The sequence below is a fragment of the Gavia stellata genome, chromosome 17, assembly GCF_030936135.1.
Source record: "Gavia stellata isolate bGavSte3 chromosome 17, bGavSte3.hap2, whole genome shotgun sequence".
Classification (NCBI taxonomy): Eukaryota; Metazoa; Chordata; class Aves; order Gaviiformes; family Gaviidae; genus Gavia; species Gavia stellata.
Genome location: NC_082610.1, coordinates 4,725,884 through 4,744,498, shown reverse-complemented (window position 1 = coordinate 4,744,498; position 18,615 = coordinate 4,725,884). Strand labels below are relative to the sequence as shown.

The 18,615-nt window shown below is 38.0% G+C and overlaps 1 protein-coding gene across 1 annotated transcript; it reads right to left on the bottom strand.

The window, feature by feature from the left end:
• Positions 1–569: 569 nt before the first annotated feature.
• On the bottom strand, positions 570–18,615 carry ZDHHC13 (zinc finger DHHC-type palmitoyltransferase 13). Its single transcript, XM_059825861.1, has 17 exons — positions 18,595–18,615; positions 17,538–17,680; positions 17,025–17,147; positions 16,470–16,547; positions 15,090–15,234; positions 13,719–13,783; positions 12,969–13,131; positions 11,848–11,973; positions 11,387–11,520; positions 10,483–10,583; positions 7,645–7,769; positions 6,494–6,556; positions 6,021–6,114; positions 4,544–4,627; positions 3,010–3,167; positions 1,497–1,594; positions 570–764 (listed from the first exon to the last, which is right to left on the bottom strand). Exons 1-17 carry the CDS (start codon positions 18,613–18,615, stop codon positions 629–631), a joined length of 1,857 nt encoding a protein of 618 aa, XP_059681844.1. The 3' UTR covers positions 570–628.

Genomic DNA, 18,615 nt, shown 5'->3' with positions numbered 1-18,615 from the left:
ATCAACTTACCCATTTTCATACGCTAACAGAGCATATATATATATGCAAAACATAAGGCAAAGAGTCAGGCTTTTTCTTATGGTTTTGTGCTTACCTGTTCTTAAATACCTCACTGGTCACATATCCCTTGAGTCTATTTCAGTCTGTAAAAATACACTTAGAAGCATGAAAACTCTATTTTATTACATGTAAACCCTCCAAATACAAAGACTTAATAGAGGTTTTCACAACATAAGCAATAAAATTACAGGGTAATTTTCACATTAAATTTTCAAATATGAATATTCCTCTTAATTTGCAAATGTAATTTTCTTTTATTATCTGCAAAATAAAGCAAAGGGTACCAACATGGTTTTGAAATTCTGCCCTAACAACTTACCTTTAAAAAATATATTCTTAGGGTCATCTCATCACATAAAATTTCAAATAGTTTCAGCTCTAACAATATATACACACAGACATATAGTGATTCTTCCATATATAAACCTGCTGTAGCTTATACAAGATAGATTTATTATTTGAAACAATAATAAAAACAAGCAACTTCAGAAGAATTTGTAAAAAAATAACAAAATAATCAGTTTTATTTAGCTTTCAGCTCAAAGGTTTTAGAAATTAAGCAAAATTTCATACAGAATGAACATTTTTCTCCTTTGCCAGATGAAAAAGGTTGTATTGCTTGGTCCAGTCAACTACATTGGGTTTGAACATACCAAAGCAACTGCACTGAAAAAAGTCTGCAAGATTCTGGAAGCATCCAAGACTGAAAATGAGAGAAATATCCATTAATAAATCCAGCAAAAGACTGCAGGCATCAAAAATACACATTCACCATGAGACAGTACTTAAGATAGCAAGCTGTCAATGAAGACACCTCTGGGAGAAGAAACATAGGAAGAGTTCTCTATTGAGCATTATTCCTTTGTTGAACTTTTACAATCTGTATTACATTTAAGAGTGAGAGCAGATTAAGTTCAACTCAAATATTTCAAAAGTTAGTACTTAGTAAGATCTCATCTGCTAACACATATGAGGAAACATGGACTTCCAGTGTAACAGGGAAACCTTGGTACTAATTTCTCTATTGAGCTCAATACTGCCAGGGAAGTCAGAAAGGGGACAGTTCATACCTTAATTCTCTTTCTAAACCTACAGAACAGACACAGAGATTGATGAACAAATTAAAGGACAAGACCCCCTCACCCCCAAAATAGCATCTACTGATTATAGCTATGGATTGATTTTGGCACATCTTTTTCCTATATACACAGCCATGCAGAAAGAACCCCAGTAACTCTTACGCTGGCTGTTTATTTCCTAGGGCAAAGGAAGTTCTCAGCAAGGAAAATTAGGTCCATTTCCTCCTCTTAGCACAACTCACAACAGGCATGACTAGCACGTCCATAGATCGCCCTTTTTTTGCATTTGTGAAGTAGTGAAGCAAATTCGTACTGAAAAGATATGTGCTTAAAACACACTATTCATTAATACTCACTTGTATGGAGTTCTCCTGAGTGAAACAGGATGCTTCGAAGATTTCCTCTGTATCAGGAGGTTCATTCTCTCATGTGAGGTCAATCCCAAGAATGTAATCTTACAGAAAGGAAAATGTAAGTAATGGTTAAAACAAGAACATCCCAAACTAAAAATCTGGTGATACCAAAAGATACTTTTGAGAAGGGAGGGAGGGGAAGGAGGTTGGCTATATACAACAAATAAGTAACTACTGCCATAATTAACGACCAAAAACCGTTTTAAACGTCACTTGGACTAAAAGAGAACCCAGCAAGCTGTAACATTAACGCTTCCCCTGAGAAGGCAAGCTTAACTGGGATGACTATAAAGACTGTACTTTTACAGATGTCTGTAGAAGTATAAGACCTACAGCAGTTAAGCACCTATCTCCTCAGAGTTCGTCTATATTCTACCACACAAACTGGTAGAAAAAGAACCCCCGAAAAAGACAAAGTAGCTTAGCAAAAATGATGAAGTAGGTATCAGAGACTCAACAATAACTCCTTCATTTTCTTCATTTGCTGTCTCTTCTTTCACCGAGTTTCACAATAAGATTTATGTTTTGGTTTTTTCACATTTTTGCTCGCCTATTCCTTTTTCCATTTTCTTTTTTTTTTTTTAATCAACATAAAACTTATAAGCCTTTATAAATGGCTGCAAGGTTGCTTCGCTGAATGACACGCTAAGTATCACAAAGCGGTACATTTACAAATGACCGTGTATGAAACACAGTAGTTAACTGTAAATATCTTACCCAGATCCTTTTTTTCCCCAGGATGATATCTCAGTGTCTTGGACATTACAGAAATCTAGCAGTACACATTTAAAATTGTGGATTTTTACTTTTTTAAACAAGACGTAAAACAAGTCTTTAGCTCAGTATGCTTAACACATATTCAAATGACACTTCTTTCCTAAAAGCTGCTAAACAAGCTGTTTCCTAGATGTTTTAAGACAGCTCTTCTCAATCTTGTTTGCATAGCCAAGCCCTCTGAGAAAAACATCAACAAGAAATTTGACAGTCCTCATCAGGATAAAATCCAGGTCATGTATTTTTATTGTAGCAATGGGATTTAATACAGTCTAATGACGCACTGCTGAGCTCTGCCATAGAATTCTCAATTCAGGACTAATTGTGCTATTGAGCTTTTGTGCCATTTTTGGGGTAGTAATAAAATTCTATTAGTCAAATAAGTTTCTTGCCTTTAAATACGTCTTTTTATAGGTTTGGAATTTTTGATGAGTAAGAAACCCAGAACTCAGTTGTAAGAATGATTTGCTGACTGTGATCCTACTTTTAACATGGGAATGCTGAGGGCGCAAGTACCCATGAAACTTAAAGGACTGCCCTGAGATTTAAGAAAAGCACCTAGATGTGACATTAGTCAAGGAAAGCAGATACAAAGTTTTTATGGGAGCAAATCATCTAGGGAAGAGTTTTAATATGATGACTCTTCAAGAGAGGAGCATAAACGGCATAAATATATATATACCTGATAAAGCTGAACAGTTAGCCACAATGAAGCCCATATAGTATGAAAACAGGCTACTGCGAAGATGTAGGAAACCCACGGAGAACAATATATTATCTGCGTGAAGTATGTCCATGCTCCATCTTGATGATAACTTGTTGCGCAATGGTTTGACCAATCTGACAAGACACACAATCAGTTAATTATGGTTTCAGGCCACTTCAGAACTAACAAAGATTATTTGCATGGAACAAATATTACACAGCAACATGCTCTAGAAATACCATGTTTAATTTATCACATTCCCACTTAAAAGCACCCACACAGATATGTGACTGCTTGCATTCTGGCTGCATCATCTTTACATTATGTGTTCATAATCCACAGAAGGAACATTCAAGGCACTGGCTACATACTTTTTATATGATATTGAAGTAAGTCATCAGCTGTCATTGTCCAGACTTCTGAAGTTTTGGCTTCATGCTTGTTTGTAATTTTAGGACAAGAATTCATCATTTATCTTAAACACCATCATCAACAAAAAAGAAGACATGATGGTGACAATGCCAAGAAAGCAGTATTTTACCACTATTTAATAGACATAAACTGGAATGTCCAACTTCTGTAGGTTCCTTAAAAGATATACTTAAAGCCTGCCACATGTTTTTAACCTATTAAAAAAAACACCCAAACCTAAAAGCACAGCAACTTTTTTTTGCCTCTATGTCAGAAAAACAATCAAGAGATTTTCCTTCCACATTCCTTCACACACAGGAAATGGAGAAAATAATATGCTTTCTGCATACGTAAGACAACCACTGAAACACAGGAAAACAACCCGTGTTCACACCCCGTGTCCTCCACTGCCATAGCTGGTTCACGTCACCGTACGTTGAATATTGACTCATTTCAATAGAATGTGAAGTAATATAAAATAAAATGAACTCCCTCTAATTTTTATTTAAAAGGTTAGTGCTATGCTACTTCATCCTCAGTAACTGCATTATAAGGGCTCTCCTGTCTCCTCCAAGAAATTTCTTCATTTTCCAAAGTAACAGTTTGGATTTATTAATGAGACATAGAGTTCTCTTCTTTTCAAAGTTATCACTACATTAAAAGCAAAAAGAAACTTTTGCAAGTGTTCAATATAGGTATTTCCAAATAACAAAAAAATCAATAAAGCCTTTGCAATAATATATGTACAAACTTATTTTCTATTACAGGAAAGGGTATCCAGACTAGAACCTGTAACCTGACCTTCCTCCACATGGCTTCCCTATTTCATCTCTAACAAAATACCTTCTGATATTGTATTTTCCAACCGACACCCCACTAGAGCTGTAGCTTGGTTCTTACTCAACACAGGTATTTGACCAAAGACTCAGATACGATGTATTTTCATTTAAAGACAGAATTACAAGATAACATCACTGCTGAAATACGGTACCATTTGTGCCGCTATAATTACACTTGCTGCAAACAAAATGCTGAAAAATAAAGACCATACACACACGTCCTTGAAAGCAAAATTAAAATAAAATTCATGGGTACATACACAGAAGAGTTCCATAAAGCAGCCAGACACCGGTCATAGTTAGGAAAGACAGGAACAATAGATAGTAACGATGGTTCCCAGTGCCTGAATTTGAGGCAAGGAAAAAAAAAAGTTTGACATTTTAAAATTCATTTGCATTTCCCCTTAGGTTAACAGAAATAAAAAGAATCAAACCCACTTCTTATTATTACCTCTGCTATCCTCAAGAGAGTTTGACAAGGCTGATCTCTTTCGCAACTTTCTCCTGTAAGCCATCCCAATTTATATAATAGAATTAGTTCTGATAAGTCAGCCAGGATTTGCCTCTTATTCAGAGCATGCCTTCAGCTGTTTTAGCTGGATGAGGACTAATTACGCAACCACAACTCTCCCCATGCACAGTACAACTGTCTCATATGACCGAAAAATCTAAGCTATTCAATTTAATTGTTTGACCTTTCCGTATTTCAGAATTGCAAACATATGCATAAAAAACCCAGACTTGTGTCAGAGAAACTGTTACATGAAGATATACAATTATTTTCCTTTAAATTACAATCACTATTGCTCAAAGCTTTGTAACAATGCATCAGAAGAATGTCTCACCACCTTGTAAATAGCAAGCACTGTAAAAATATTTCCAAGAATTTAACATTACAGAAAAGCTATTGGCAAAAGAATATGCTAAAAATATATGGCTACAGATGTAAAGCTCTAACCTTTCTATCCTGAGCATCACCAGTAATGAGACAGAAAGGAAGAAAGAGGGAGTTTTTCAAAGAACACAGAAACACCCTACGGGGTTATCTCAGTGGTCCAGCTGCTCCACTTCACTGTCTCTTAACAACAGCAATAGGCAACATTAGTTCAGAAGGACACACGAGCCTGCCCACTTTTTGGAGTTCATTCTCCTCATCCACAGCTACTGCATTAAAATGTCAGAGTGTGCATACTTGTCTAGTTCTTTTAGTATCTACTTTTGGACACAGTGTCCAAAAATTTGTCTAATCCCCTTCTGAACCTTCTGATACTGCCTGTATCTGCAAACCCTTAGAGCAGCAAGCTCCAAAATTTCACTACCTGCCATGTAAAGACTTTACCAGTTTTAAATCCAACTGCTATACTCGCTGAGCCTCCCCTAGTTCTAGTATGATGCGCTTCGCAAAGAACAGTTCTGCGTTCACTCTAGCCACCATCTTCATTGCTTTTTTTTTTTTAAAAGCCTCAATCATATTCCTTGTTCCTTCTTCTCTCAAAAGAAAGAGTCCCAGACTTTTTGGTCTCTACTCTTAGAGTGACCGCTCCAGCCCTTTAATGATTTTAGTTGCCTTTCTCTCTGCTGTCTAACTAATTTCCCTCTGGCACCTATCAGTAAGCCCTTCAATATCAACTGTGTATTCTTATATCAAATGTGCTCTCTCTCTAAGGATATAAATGTTATTTCTGCAACTTTTAAAATATGTGGTGTTTACAAATTTGATAAAACAAACACTCTCACCTATGCACTGTCCAGTCCACAGAGAGTGCTGATCGTATCTGGCTACACATGAATCACAAGCAAGGCAATGCATAGATCTCAAAGGCTTCCTTACCTAGTTGAGGATGAAGGAAAACACTACAGTCATAGCAAAAGCATCTATTTTGCTCAAAGTTTAGAGCATCGTCTCATGGGCACCATCATATTTTGTACAATTACTGTATAACAGACCTCACAACACAGAACATAGATGAGAATTATACATCTTAATTTTACAAAAAAAGAGATGGAAATAATTCATTTATTAAGATTAGAGTACAAGGATCTCAAAGCATTCCTTTTGTCACCGTAAAAGAAAAAAAGAAATCCTAAGTAATATAGAACAAACCATGCATGTAACACTTGCATGAAAAGCAATGAGGAGAAAGTTTTTTATAGCAGTATTGAGTAAAAGCCAGGTTCAAAAAGAAAACAAGTCCCAAAGCCTCACTTACAAGACACGATGTGCAAAATGTTCTGAAGTCCAAGCAACCTGCTTCTGCAAGAGCTACAATGTTCTGAAAGACAAAGTAGTTTGCGCTGGCATTTGGATCACATTTTCAGGAGCATCTATGAAAATTTTTACATTAGGCCTTTTGCAGTTCACAAGCATTTTGAGTGCCAAGCACCGACAGGAATAAGCACTTGCTATTTAGAAAGGTTCATGAGAAACACAAACCAGCAAAGACTAATGCAACTTCACCCATGCAGGATTATTCAGAAAAGTACCTCTATGTTGCCAAAATTAATAAATAACGTGAATGAAATCTTCTTTAAAATGAGATGGTACTAAGATACAAGGTACCTCTCATATAGTCAGCCAGACTTCAGAGAAATGAGGAGAGCTGCTGTATTTACTGTTCCTTTATGAGTACTAGATAGACAATGTTTACTAGTCCTGTCAAGTTAAAATTGCCTTTTATTCTCCCGGGCCATCTGAAGAAATACAATCTCATGGAGAGCAAAGAGATTGCAAACAAAATGCTCTCCTTAATCCACAGGTTGGGGAGACCAAAACACTGAATTCTCTACTGATTGGTTGGCCATGATTTCTTTTTGCCATTCTAAAATAGAGCTAGGAAATAGCATGTGATTTACACAATGCTTAAGAACAAAAATAAAACCACTGTACACATCTTCAAAGCATCTGACAAAATTCAAGCCATTTCCAGCCTTCGGAATGTCTTATGAGCATGGAGAATTGTAGGAAAGCACAGTGAATATCTTTTTCTAACTTTAGACAACGGGAGTACAAACCATACAAAATTTCTATTTATTAAGTAAAGTTCTATGTGAATTTATATCACAGATAACATCAGCAGTGTGGGTCTATAGGATGTTTGGCCAAAGCTCACATTTCAATGAGAAGATGGAGGCAAGGAAATTATGGCGGGATGAAGAAGATAAGGAAACAAGGAGTAGTAGAAAAATTATCTATGAGCCATGTTGTTCAATGACAGAACTAAAAACTTTTTTTAAAAGAACAAAGAGTATTTCACTGCTTTCAAGTTTAACAAAGCTGCACACGATGACAAACAAATCAACTAAAAGTATGTATCTGTTGCTCCAGGTTAGCCCTTCCATTTGTTTTTACGAAATCACCTACCTCTTTCCTTTCTTTTTCTGAAGTCTTAATATATCCAGGATCAGTTCTCCAAGTTTTATAGAAATAGTAAAGAAGACCCACCACACTGAACATGACAGTGATTTCAAGAAGTTTATCTGGCACATGTAATATTCAGGTTAAGGAATATATATACACATATCACCGCTATTTGTCAAATAAATAAAACATTCTAAAATTAGTTTATGTTATTTTACAAGCAACACACAAAAAGGAAAAGAATTACTTTCACTTTTATAGTAGGACCCTCTCTGCCCTTCAGAGGCCATCACATTAGAGAAGTTGAATATTCTGTCCAGTTCGAGTGCTGGAGAAGACTTTTACAACTGTATAAACCTGCGTCGCAATATAGCTCCCTGTCATCCTCACTAGCAGAATGCAGACTTTTGCCTTTGAATATCTAACAGATATAAAATGAATCCAATTTCTTTTCTCCCTCTGAAGTTTTCCTATTTTATTTAAACAATACCAATCAGACATGCATAGTCACTAAGCTTCCAGCAGCTGTGAGATTTGTTCGACTGCAGCACACACCCCTCAGTCATTGAACAGGCTGCTGCTCAGACTGTTTCCTAAGTCTTGCCCTCTCTTGTTTGTTTCAGCTAAAACAACCAAATAAATTCAGACAGAAAAACGCAACTGGAAGTCATTCTGGAACTATCTTTGTCACTCAAAAAACCAAGCACACACTGCTAAACACTTCTGAAGGTAATGAGACAGCTACTAGGAACCCTTCTGCCCTCGCAAATACAGTAGAAAATCCATGATGATGAAATGAGAAATTTCTGGTCTAATTAGACATTTTTCTTCTTGCATACCTTTTGCTTTTACCCAGCGGCTGACTGTTTTAATTACAGTATATGGAGGGAACTGATCTCTCATGAACTCCAGAGAAGTATACTTAAATTCAGTACTTTTTATATACAGTTGTTTGTTGCAACTTCTCTAGCAGACGAATTACTATACGTGAGAGAGGATATACGGTCGTTAGAAACGTAATTTTTACACTATGGACACAAAACATCTGTACGTCAGGTGAAAGGGGGAGAAAAACACATCAAGATTAACTGTCTCTATACAGCAACAGAGGAATGTGCAGTGGGACACGTTTCATACCAATTAAATTCAAGCATCAAACCTGAAAGCTTGGTCTACTAAAGAACAGTCCATGATGCCACCAAGGACCAGCCAGAGAGCCCAAGCCTGGATTCCATCTCCAGTGACCAATCAGCCACTATATAAACTACACAGTGTGAGTAACTCTTAAAAATCAAGTACTGCAACCTCAAGGTTGTTTTGTCTTATGAACTAATAACACTGCAAATAGCTCTAATTAAAATCAAGATGATAAATTATGAAATATTGGCACTATATATTACCGGACTTATAGCCACGTTTGTTACAATGCAACTGCAGGGTGCACTTTTAAAAGTCAAAATGATGGTGCGTTTCTTGCGGATACTGCTCGTCTATTTGCACTTCTATTGTTCCTCTGGAGATGAGACAAGTCCTTAATTAGAATGGCTGGATTTTCATTCAGTCTAGAGGAACAGTTTGACAGACATAAATACAGGTAACTAAATACTGATTTTTACAACACTCAGATCTGTGACCAGTTTCAGAAGGAAAACACATTTATGAGAAAAAGGGTTGGATAGTTAAATAGAAACTATCCACTTGCCCATCTTACCAACCTATGGTTAGACCTTCAGGAATATTGCTATGCTCACTATATTCAGCAAAGTGTCCGACTCAATCCCCTATCATTGGCATTATTTTTCATTTAATTTAGATGACACCAAGAAAACCTTAAAACTTCACAACGCAACACTGAATAACATGATTTTCATTTAGACAACCATATGCCTGTATCCCCAGTGGGAGTACACTTGATCAGTTAATCGAAGTTAATCCCGATAATTCTATTATGGACTTTTTAATTGGGAACAGTACAAAAGGAAATGCCACTTAAAGGATGAAGTAATTAAAAAATTAATTAAAATTGTGTAGCAATATATTATAGCTGGTTTAGTACAAAACTATTTACAGTTCTAAGTATCTCCCTAAAGGCCTTCTCACAAAATTTAATCAATAAATAAATAGATGCACCCTGTGTAACAAAAGAGCAGGGCACTGAAAAGCAAGTATAAACTACTAAAACGTTTTTGTACTCATCAGTGCAAAGCCTCTTCAAAGAAAGTAAATGAAAGGTAGAAATTAATCCACTGTACACTAAGGATGCAGTGTAACCTGTGAATAAAGATACGATAGGAGACTGGAAGATCTATGTTGGAGGGATATGAAGAAATTTGGTCCTTGTTTTTTTGGAGGGAGGGTGTTGTTTTTAAAAGCAGAAGCATGAATACCACTAACTGTCAAATCCTTGCCATCTTAGAAAGAAGAGATGCTCTGAAAATTATTATGAATGCATGTGTTATCCAGTTATACCACATGCCAGAATACACTACTGTATGAAAGTCTCAATGAGGAAGATTAAAGAGTCACATGGAGAGGCTAACAGAGACAATTAGGTTTATAACAAAGACGTCTTCATTTTGATATTCCAGTAACATCAGTTCAGATATGTACACAAATACCCGCTAAAGATAAAAGAAGGTACAGATTTTTAGTTCGTATACAACTTTAAATAAAACTCAAAGTTATTTCATCCCTGCCCAATGGGAAGTAAACCAATCTTACCAGACATTAACAGTCACATGGAATTACCTGGGACTGCTCATTACTATTTGCATGACCAGGCTTAGATGTATTAGGAATTGTAAAGAGAGTTCTATTGCAGTTCTTGAGTATAAAGGATATCAGGCAGGAACCAGAAAAACCAGGTCACGGACATCCAAAAAATTGAACTTAACAGAAATGCTGTGGGAAGATACCTTAGATTCTTAGGCCCCACAAATTGCCTGAAAGAATATAAAAAGAAAAAAATTGTTTTTTTAAAATATATTTAAAATGTCATTCCACAGAGTATAAACCATCTGGTTTGTTATTTAAAAACCTCACACACACAGTATACTTCAAGTCTCTCAAAGCAATCAAAAATTGTCACTCAAAAGCATTCTTTAGCCAGATGCACAAGGGGTTAACAATGCAAAAATAAAACTGAAGAGTGCCCTGTTCCAGCCTAGTATTATATATCACAAGTGCTGTAGCACTGGGTGATAAGTGCCATCTCTGTCTATTTGCACACTGATAGCATTGCCATTTCAATGAATACCGACTGTTGCAGGAACTGTCAAAGAAAGCAGGAAACCTGCTAAACAGCTTAGGATAACACTGGGAGGTCTGGGGAGCAGAAGGGGGGGTAATGGTTCATTAAAACTCATCCTGTGTCACAAATACAGAAGTAAAAGTTGACATAAAGGACATTTCTAAGCGTTGTGAATGGATCTTTCAAGTGTCTACCAGATGCAGACCTTCAATAACGCTATCATTAAAATTAGGCTGCTTAAACTTAAACACTTCAGTGGTTTTCTTCAAATCTTTCAGTGATGAGAAACTTACTTTGCACAGCTAAAAGACATTCAATTTCTATGGTCATTCTAAAAAGTACATACATTTAAATCTTTGACACACTCTGCAACCATTTCTCAGGAAGTATCTTTCATGCTAAGTAAAACTAAACTCTGAAAAGAATACTGCATTAGATACCTTATATGGTGTCTATAACAATTAAATACACATACAGAGAGAAAAAGCCACAAACCTCACAAACAGAGCCATCCCAAATAACAGGAAGAGAAGCAGACCTCCTTTCAGGAGCCAAGAATCAGAACTTAAGTTCATTACGTATCCTATGGCCCACATCAATGTCAAGGAAGATGCCAACAGCAGGAAGAGCTATTAAAATGATTATTGTTAAAATATGACAAAGTATTCAAGCAGGACTTACTTTGAAAGCATTCAGTTAATGTAATAACAAACTTTGAAAGACTCAAGGTAGGTAAGACAAAGTGACACGTGACCACACCAAAGGTGAGGGGGGGGAGGGCGACACAAAAACCCCCACCCAAACCACTGCTACACGCTTTTAAAGAATTTTACTTTTGTGCACCCAATTTTAGAAGCCTTAGAAAATCCTCTTGTTAGGAAAAAGTTAAGTTGCATATTATTCTAAACATGGAATGCTATATCTCTATTTCCATTAGTTATTACTCGTGAAATTACCTCGTATTTCTCTACTATTTTCAGTAACCTGTTGTTTCTTCTGCTTCTCATTCTTTCTTCCTCTTTTAACATATAAACCATGAAGCGATTCAGACTTTGATAAGCAAGGTCAAGCGGTGTCTCTCCCTTTAACAACAGAAAACACATAAACACATAAACACTTTCCTCTTTAACAGAAGCAAGAAATAAATATAGCTAAAACAAGAATAACTTCGCAGTTACTCCCCCGCCTTTTTTTTTTTATTTATTTTAAGGCAAGGATAAGCGAAATTCAAAGTTTTGACATGCTTAATCCAGTGCTTTGTAGTTCTAAAAACTGATACTTGCAACTAGATTGCATCCATTTGAGTTATCTGTTGGACTGTCTCCAATAACCTGAAACACTAAACTGTCTACTAGAATACTACAAGCTTACTCAAAGGGATGGTTTCTCGTTCATGTTAACTTTTTAAAACCAAGCACCAATAGCCTAAGAGTCATACATATGAATAAAGAAGCAGCAGATGGAAAAGCTGCACAGCCTAACACACAAACCCTGAATAACTACACTGTATAAATGTATGCATATAGTCATAGGAATTGATAGTTTCAACATTTATACTTCTCACTATCAGTTTTTACAAGTATTAGGACAAAGACTTTCATACGTGACTCACCCTTTTGAATGTACAAACAGGTATTGTCAAACACTGGTTTTCACAGGATGACACACACATCTTTTTAAAGCCTTTAAGAGTCTCACTGGACACCAAGACACTGTTATTTTTAAAAATCTGGCCAAAGCCATTACTCCTCAGGACAAAGATTTGAAGTAGAAAACAGCCAAATTAAAAAAACAAAAAAGAGGGGGGGGGGAGAATCTGCAGAGGACACAATTATGCTCAGAGTGATCGAAAGGCTTGGCTGTTCATTAAATGAACGTTGCAAAGAATCTCTGCGTTCATACTTTGAGCCACACCACAAGAAAGGCGCTAATTCCTTTTGGGAAAGACTAAGAACGCCTGCTCTTAGTCAACCCCCGTTGCAAAGGATATCCAAAGTGGAGAGGACTCAGATTTTTCTTTACATTCATCCTACACATTCAAACCACATGGAATGAAGTATCATGAAAGAAAACGTACCTTGACATTTTTTATGTCCAGGCTAGCACCAGCTTCCAGCAACAGATCCACTGCACTAGTATTTCCTGATGTTATTGCCCAATGCAGTGCAGTATTCTTTTGAACATTGTCTACAGCATTGAGAGAGGGGTTAAACTTTAAGAGAAACCTCGTGGGTTCTGGTCTAGATGAAAATAAAGTATAAAAGTTAACAAACAGAAGATAATCTATACTGGAAATGAAACTTTTGAACACCTTAAAAACCCACTGTTCCCATCTGTGAAGTAACAGCAGATACACAATGCCTTGGCTCAGAACAAGCTCATCAACGGTAGATCCAAGTTTATAATTCAGGACCTGCCCTAAGGATTTTTCTCCAGACTATGTTACCTTACCATTTTAAGAAATATGAGGTATATACACAGATTGTATCTTTCTACAACACTGCATATAAGCTTACATCTCCACATTTTATTTATTCTAAATGCATTTTACTGCATCCACCTCCATTTATTTTCATTTCTGGGAAAGCACAATAATCCTGCAGACGGTTCAGTAACAAACCTAAACTTCTTTTAGAAATTCTTTTGACTTTCTGTGCTATATCAAATTAGCTACTTCATAACTCCCGACCTCTGAAATACTGCATATTTTAGTACAACTAAAAGGGAAAGGCATGTCAGTTTAACAAAAAATTTCATAAGAAAAAATTCCCCTCACCAGTTCTTGGGTACAATAACATAGATTCTTCTTAAGTTATTCACCACTTACCCAATTGCTTTTTGTGCTGATAACATTAAAGGTGTTTGTCCATTGAAGTCTGTTGTGTCTATGTTCTAAGTATAAGAAAAAGATAACAAGCAAGTGATTAGAAGTTATTTCATGAAACAAATTTAGATGGTCAGATTTGGAGCAATACAACTAGCTTAGCTTCACTGCAGTAGTGGAAAGAAACCAAATTATACCAGTCAAGAAGCCAACACTCACGTAAACATTTTTTCCCAGCCTCCAAGTCTTGCATGTCACTCCTTTGAGAATATGCTGAGTCTCCACTAAGGATATTTTTATGGAAGAGTCTCCACTAAGGATATTTTTAAGGGAGCCATGTTAACCATATTTCTTGTCCTCTTCTGCATAAAAATACTATAGATACAATGTACCTTGTAAAGCAATGTTAACCATCTTCCCTGTGTAAACAGAGGTACATAACGGAATGTCCAAGTACATAAAACTGGTTTATTAAAACAACAAAAAAGGATTGATTATGTATCTCAAGATATAATTATTTAAATATCTAACTTGCATTGCCTAATTTTCTTCCTCCTTCTTTACAATGAAGGTTTCCTTCAAACTTTCTTAAGTTTGTGATATATACCATCTATACCTACATTCCAGAAGTCAGTTACTCTACTAAAGAGAGCTCTATGAGAAAGAAAATAAACTTGCCAAATCTTTAAATCTTCATACTCGGTGTTTCAAAGAAACAGTCTAGACCATATAAGAACTCTCCTCTCATTTTTATTAGCAAATTGTCGCACTTGTCATTAATTCTGCTTACTGAAGATGTAAGCTAAGCAGACATCGACTACAATATAAAATTACAGAAAATACAGAAATTTCTAATAAAAAATTCAGACCTAGTCTGATTATCTATGCTGCATGCTTCAATCGATGGACAACTGCACCGATTATTAGTTACAAAACTGTAATCAAATAGTAAATACTTCACGATGTATATACTTCATATGCTGCTTTTTGTTTTTAGGTTTAAAAGACTGTTGTTATTTATACAGCACCACAAATGTGCATAGCCTTAACAACTCTCCTTAAACACTCTGAATTGTGTGTGAATGTGTATGTGTGGGGATGACAAGAAAAGGGGAGAGTACTAAAAAACCCCAAATATATATCTATATATATAACAAATATATATAATACATATTTTTTTAATATATATATTATATATATAAAAAAAATATATATATATAAAAATCTAGGTTTCTCTGAACTTATAGCACTGGGAAATAGTTGTCAAATAGCTGTTTATCATCTACGAACCAAAACAGTTAATTCTGAAACTTACCGTACACACAGGCAGCTACTCACAAGCAGAAAACAATACTTGGGACATCAACAACATACCTGGCCTTTTGATACGAGGTAAGCTACAATGGGCATGTGTTGAAACAGCACTGCTAAGTGAATGCTACTGAATCCTTCCCCATCAATAAGACTGGGATCCGCTCCACATTTCAACAATAACATGACCATAGGTAGGTGTCCTTGTCTGTAACGATATATGAAATGAAACTATAGAGATGACAAAAAAGATGGAAATTTTAATGAAAGCATTGCCTTACTAATTCTCATAGATACCCTGCCAAAAAAAAATAAAATCTTTTCAGATTCTTGGGGTTTTATTCAGGAAATTACTTTTTTTTAAATTAAAAGTTTGTACCAGAAAATTGCGTATTTATTATATACCTGAGTAAGTCAGCCTAAGGAAAACTATTAATTTAGAATACAGTGTTTATTCCACAGTAATTTCTCCTGTGAGCAGTCTTTCTCAGAAGAAGTATCTAACTTTGTTTGGCAGAAGACTAAGATAGCCCAGAAGAAAGCATTGATCTTCCAATGTGAGAATTTGCACTCAGAGAAGTTATGCCAGAACAATTATTTAAGGTTGTATTTTTCCCAGACAGGCAGTGCTTTGTTCTTTTGATCATTTTACTCAAGGTCTGTCCTAGAAGCCAAAGTTGTACGATTTTCAACTGTATCAGGTTGAACAGATGTAGTCTAGAGCAGATGTAGAAAGAGCAGATCCAAAGAGGCATTAAACATATGCAAGCACTAATAGCTACCGTCGCCCAGGAAGAGACACTGCATGTTTGTGGTGGCAGCTAAAAGGAGCCCGAGAGGAAAAGCTACTGATACTGAGAGAAGGTCAAAGACCTCCCTACGTGCCTCTGAGCAACAAGATGTCTTACACTGGGTCTTAACTGCTACACACGTGTGCTTTAAAGCCCAGGACCGGCAGCGCTGAGCCTTACGAGAGCACACCAAAGGAATCCAGTGCAGAAGCTAAAACGACTGAAAGCATACCAGCTAGACAGGCTGAAGTCTGAGGGAACTGTGACGACAACGTTTTCAGACTTAAACTGTGCCCTAATAACCATCAAAAGCTAACTTCAGTGACCTAACACAGGCAAGTCTTCTTTGCCCAGTAAGGCAGGACTTACGAGGCAAAGCCTGACCAGTACTGTTTCATCTTTAGGGAAAGTTCAAAATGTGAGTCCAAGTGACTAACACACAAATACACACATAACGCAGCTTTGTGGTCTGCAAAGTTGCCAGGAACCAGAGAACAGATTTCAACATTATTATGGACGTGCAGTGAAATTCCTTATACCTTAAAAAAATAAACATACCACAGAATTTGATTTAAGATGACCACTGCTACGCTACACAAAATATAACTGTTATCACTACCAGATTTACAATTAGTAGTTGCAAGCAGCATACCTAATGGCCCAGTGAAGGGGAGTTGAATTCAAATCTCCACCTAGCTGATCCACTATTGCACCTTTGGAAATATAGTATCTGTGTAACAGCAACAAAATATAATTAAGAACAGACATAATAAAATATTAAAACATTATACAAAGGATAAGATAGTTGTAGTAGTAAATAGCTCAGAATAAAAAAAAATTCACTAGAGACGCAAATGGACAAGAGTATTTTTGCAGTAAAGAATGCTGTTTTGAGAAAATGTTTAAGGAAAAATGTAATAACTAGCAAGGCACCTATAAAATCAGCTTTAATCTTTGTTAAATAAAACAAACCAAACCCAGGAAAATCTAATGATTTCATGTACTACATGATTTCACATATAAAGAAACCGTGGTAACTTTACATTTCAGTGACATTTTCACACAGGTAATTGGGTTAAATTTTGAATTTTATGCTTTTCTTCTCAAGCAGCATGTTCCCTTTGTTTTCAAGTATAATAGCAACAAAGCGATATAAACGACAGTGGCAGACTACTTGTGTTACTTTCACAAGGACTGCAGAGCTTACTTAACCAGCTCCTGTCTGTTGTTTATCGCCGCCCAGTGAAGAAGAGTCACGTTTTCTTTGTCCGGTTGTCGAACATCATATCCTGCTTCTACCAGTTCCTTGCATCGCTCTATTAGTCCATACCTTAAATGAGAAAAAAACACACTGATTTACTTATGATTCATTTGTTCAGTATCTTCCAGTTTAGAGACAGCCACATACGAAAGAAAAAGTGAATCTCAGTAAGCGTTGTCCAGGAGGTCCTACTTCAGCAAATTCTACATTGCATTCAATGGAAGTCTTGCAAAAAGAGTTGGGCTGAGCCCTGATGAGTAGAATTTTCTACCTAACAAAACAGACCTGGTTGAGATACCATTGTTTATGATAAAAATGCTTACAGTAGTACCTTCTTCGCTCGCTATGGGGAGAAAATGGAACTGTAAAATTTTCCTTTGCAAAAATATCCAACCTGGCTCACGGTTGAGGACACTCCCATCTATTTCAACATTTCGCACACACAGAACATACACTTACTGTGTAGCCTTGACGATATCACAGGTACTGGGGTCTTCAACAACTGGATACGGTCCCGGCAGCACTGGTAAATCTTTATCCCCGGGGCCGCTATGACAGCTATACATGTGAGGTTGATGAGGCCCATGGCAATGTTTTTTATACTGTTGGTTAACAAAACATCTATCAACAAACATTATTTATATGCTGTACACCGCACCTCCCGCTTTACCAGACGCACACGCTATACTTGTCAAGTTGCGTTAATACAAAGAAGGAAGTTAATTTAAAGCACAGTTAAAGCCACCTGACAAGAGACTAATTCTTTTATTCGGCACAGGGGCATGGGAGGACAGAAGGGATGTGGTTAAGGTCCATCAGGCCACATTAGCGAGGTGTTACACGCCTTGCAGAGCTGGCTCCCGACACAGCACCCTTACCCCCAGCAACGCTGCTAGGCTAGAAACCACAGCCTGGGGCCCTGAGCGGGTTTTGCAATGCGAGGGCCGTTGGGAGCCCCACGGCCACCCGCGCACCCCCAAAAACCCGACGCGAGGCACTGGAGAAGGAACAGGCCGGACGGGACAGAGGCCTCCTTTCTCGCTCAAACGCTGCTGCCGGCCCCCGGAGCCAGCCGCCGCCGGCGGAGACCAGCCCCGCGGGCCGCTGCGGGGGGCACCCGCGCCCGGCAGCTCGGTTGCGGCGGGCCGCGGGGAGAGCCCGGCCCCGCCGGCAGCACTGCGGAGCGGCGCCACGGCCGCCCGGGGCCGAGCTAGAGGCTCGCGTCCGAGGCGGAGGGAGGGCAGCCCGCCGGCAGCGAGGGGCGCGCACCCGGCCCGGCGCCCCTCCCCGGCTCTAACCGCCTTCCCAGCCGCCGCCAGCCTGCCCCGGCAGCCCGCGGCCGCCCTCCGCGCCGCCGCCTCACGGGGCCCCGGGGCCTCCCCCGCCGGCCCCGGGGGTCAGGCAGGGCGGCGCCGGGCACCTCCCCGCGGCCGGGCGGACCGAGGGCAGGGCCGCCCCCCCAGCGGCCCCTCAACACCCCTCCCTCCCCGGCAGCCGCGCCCGGGGCTCCCCTCACCGCCGGGCCGCCGCCGGCCAT

Coding starts and splice junctions, on each gene's coding strand:
- ZDHHC13 (XM_059825861.1), bottom strand. CDS start 18,615: ATGGCCGGCGGCGGCCCGGCG. Junction 15,235..16,469: donor CCCCTTCACTGGGCCATTAG/GTATGCTGCTTG, acceptor ATATCGTTACAG/ACAAGGACACCTACCTATGG. Junction 3,168..4,543: donor GCTTTATGGAACTCTTCTGT/GTATGTACCCAT, acceptor GTGTCTTGTCAG/ATTGGTCAAACCATTGCGCA.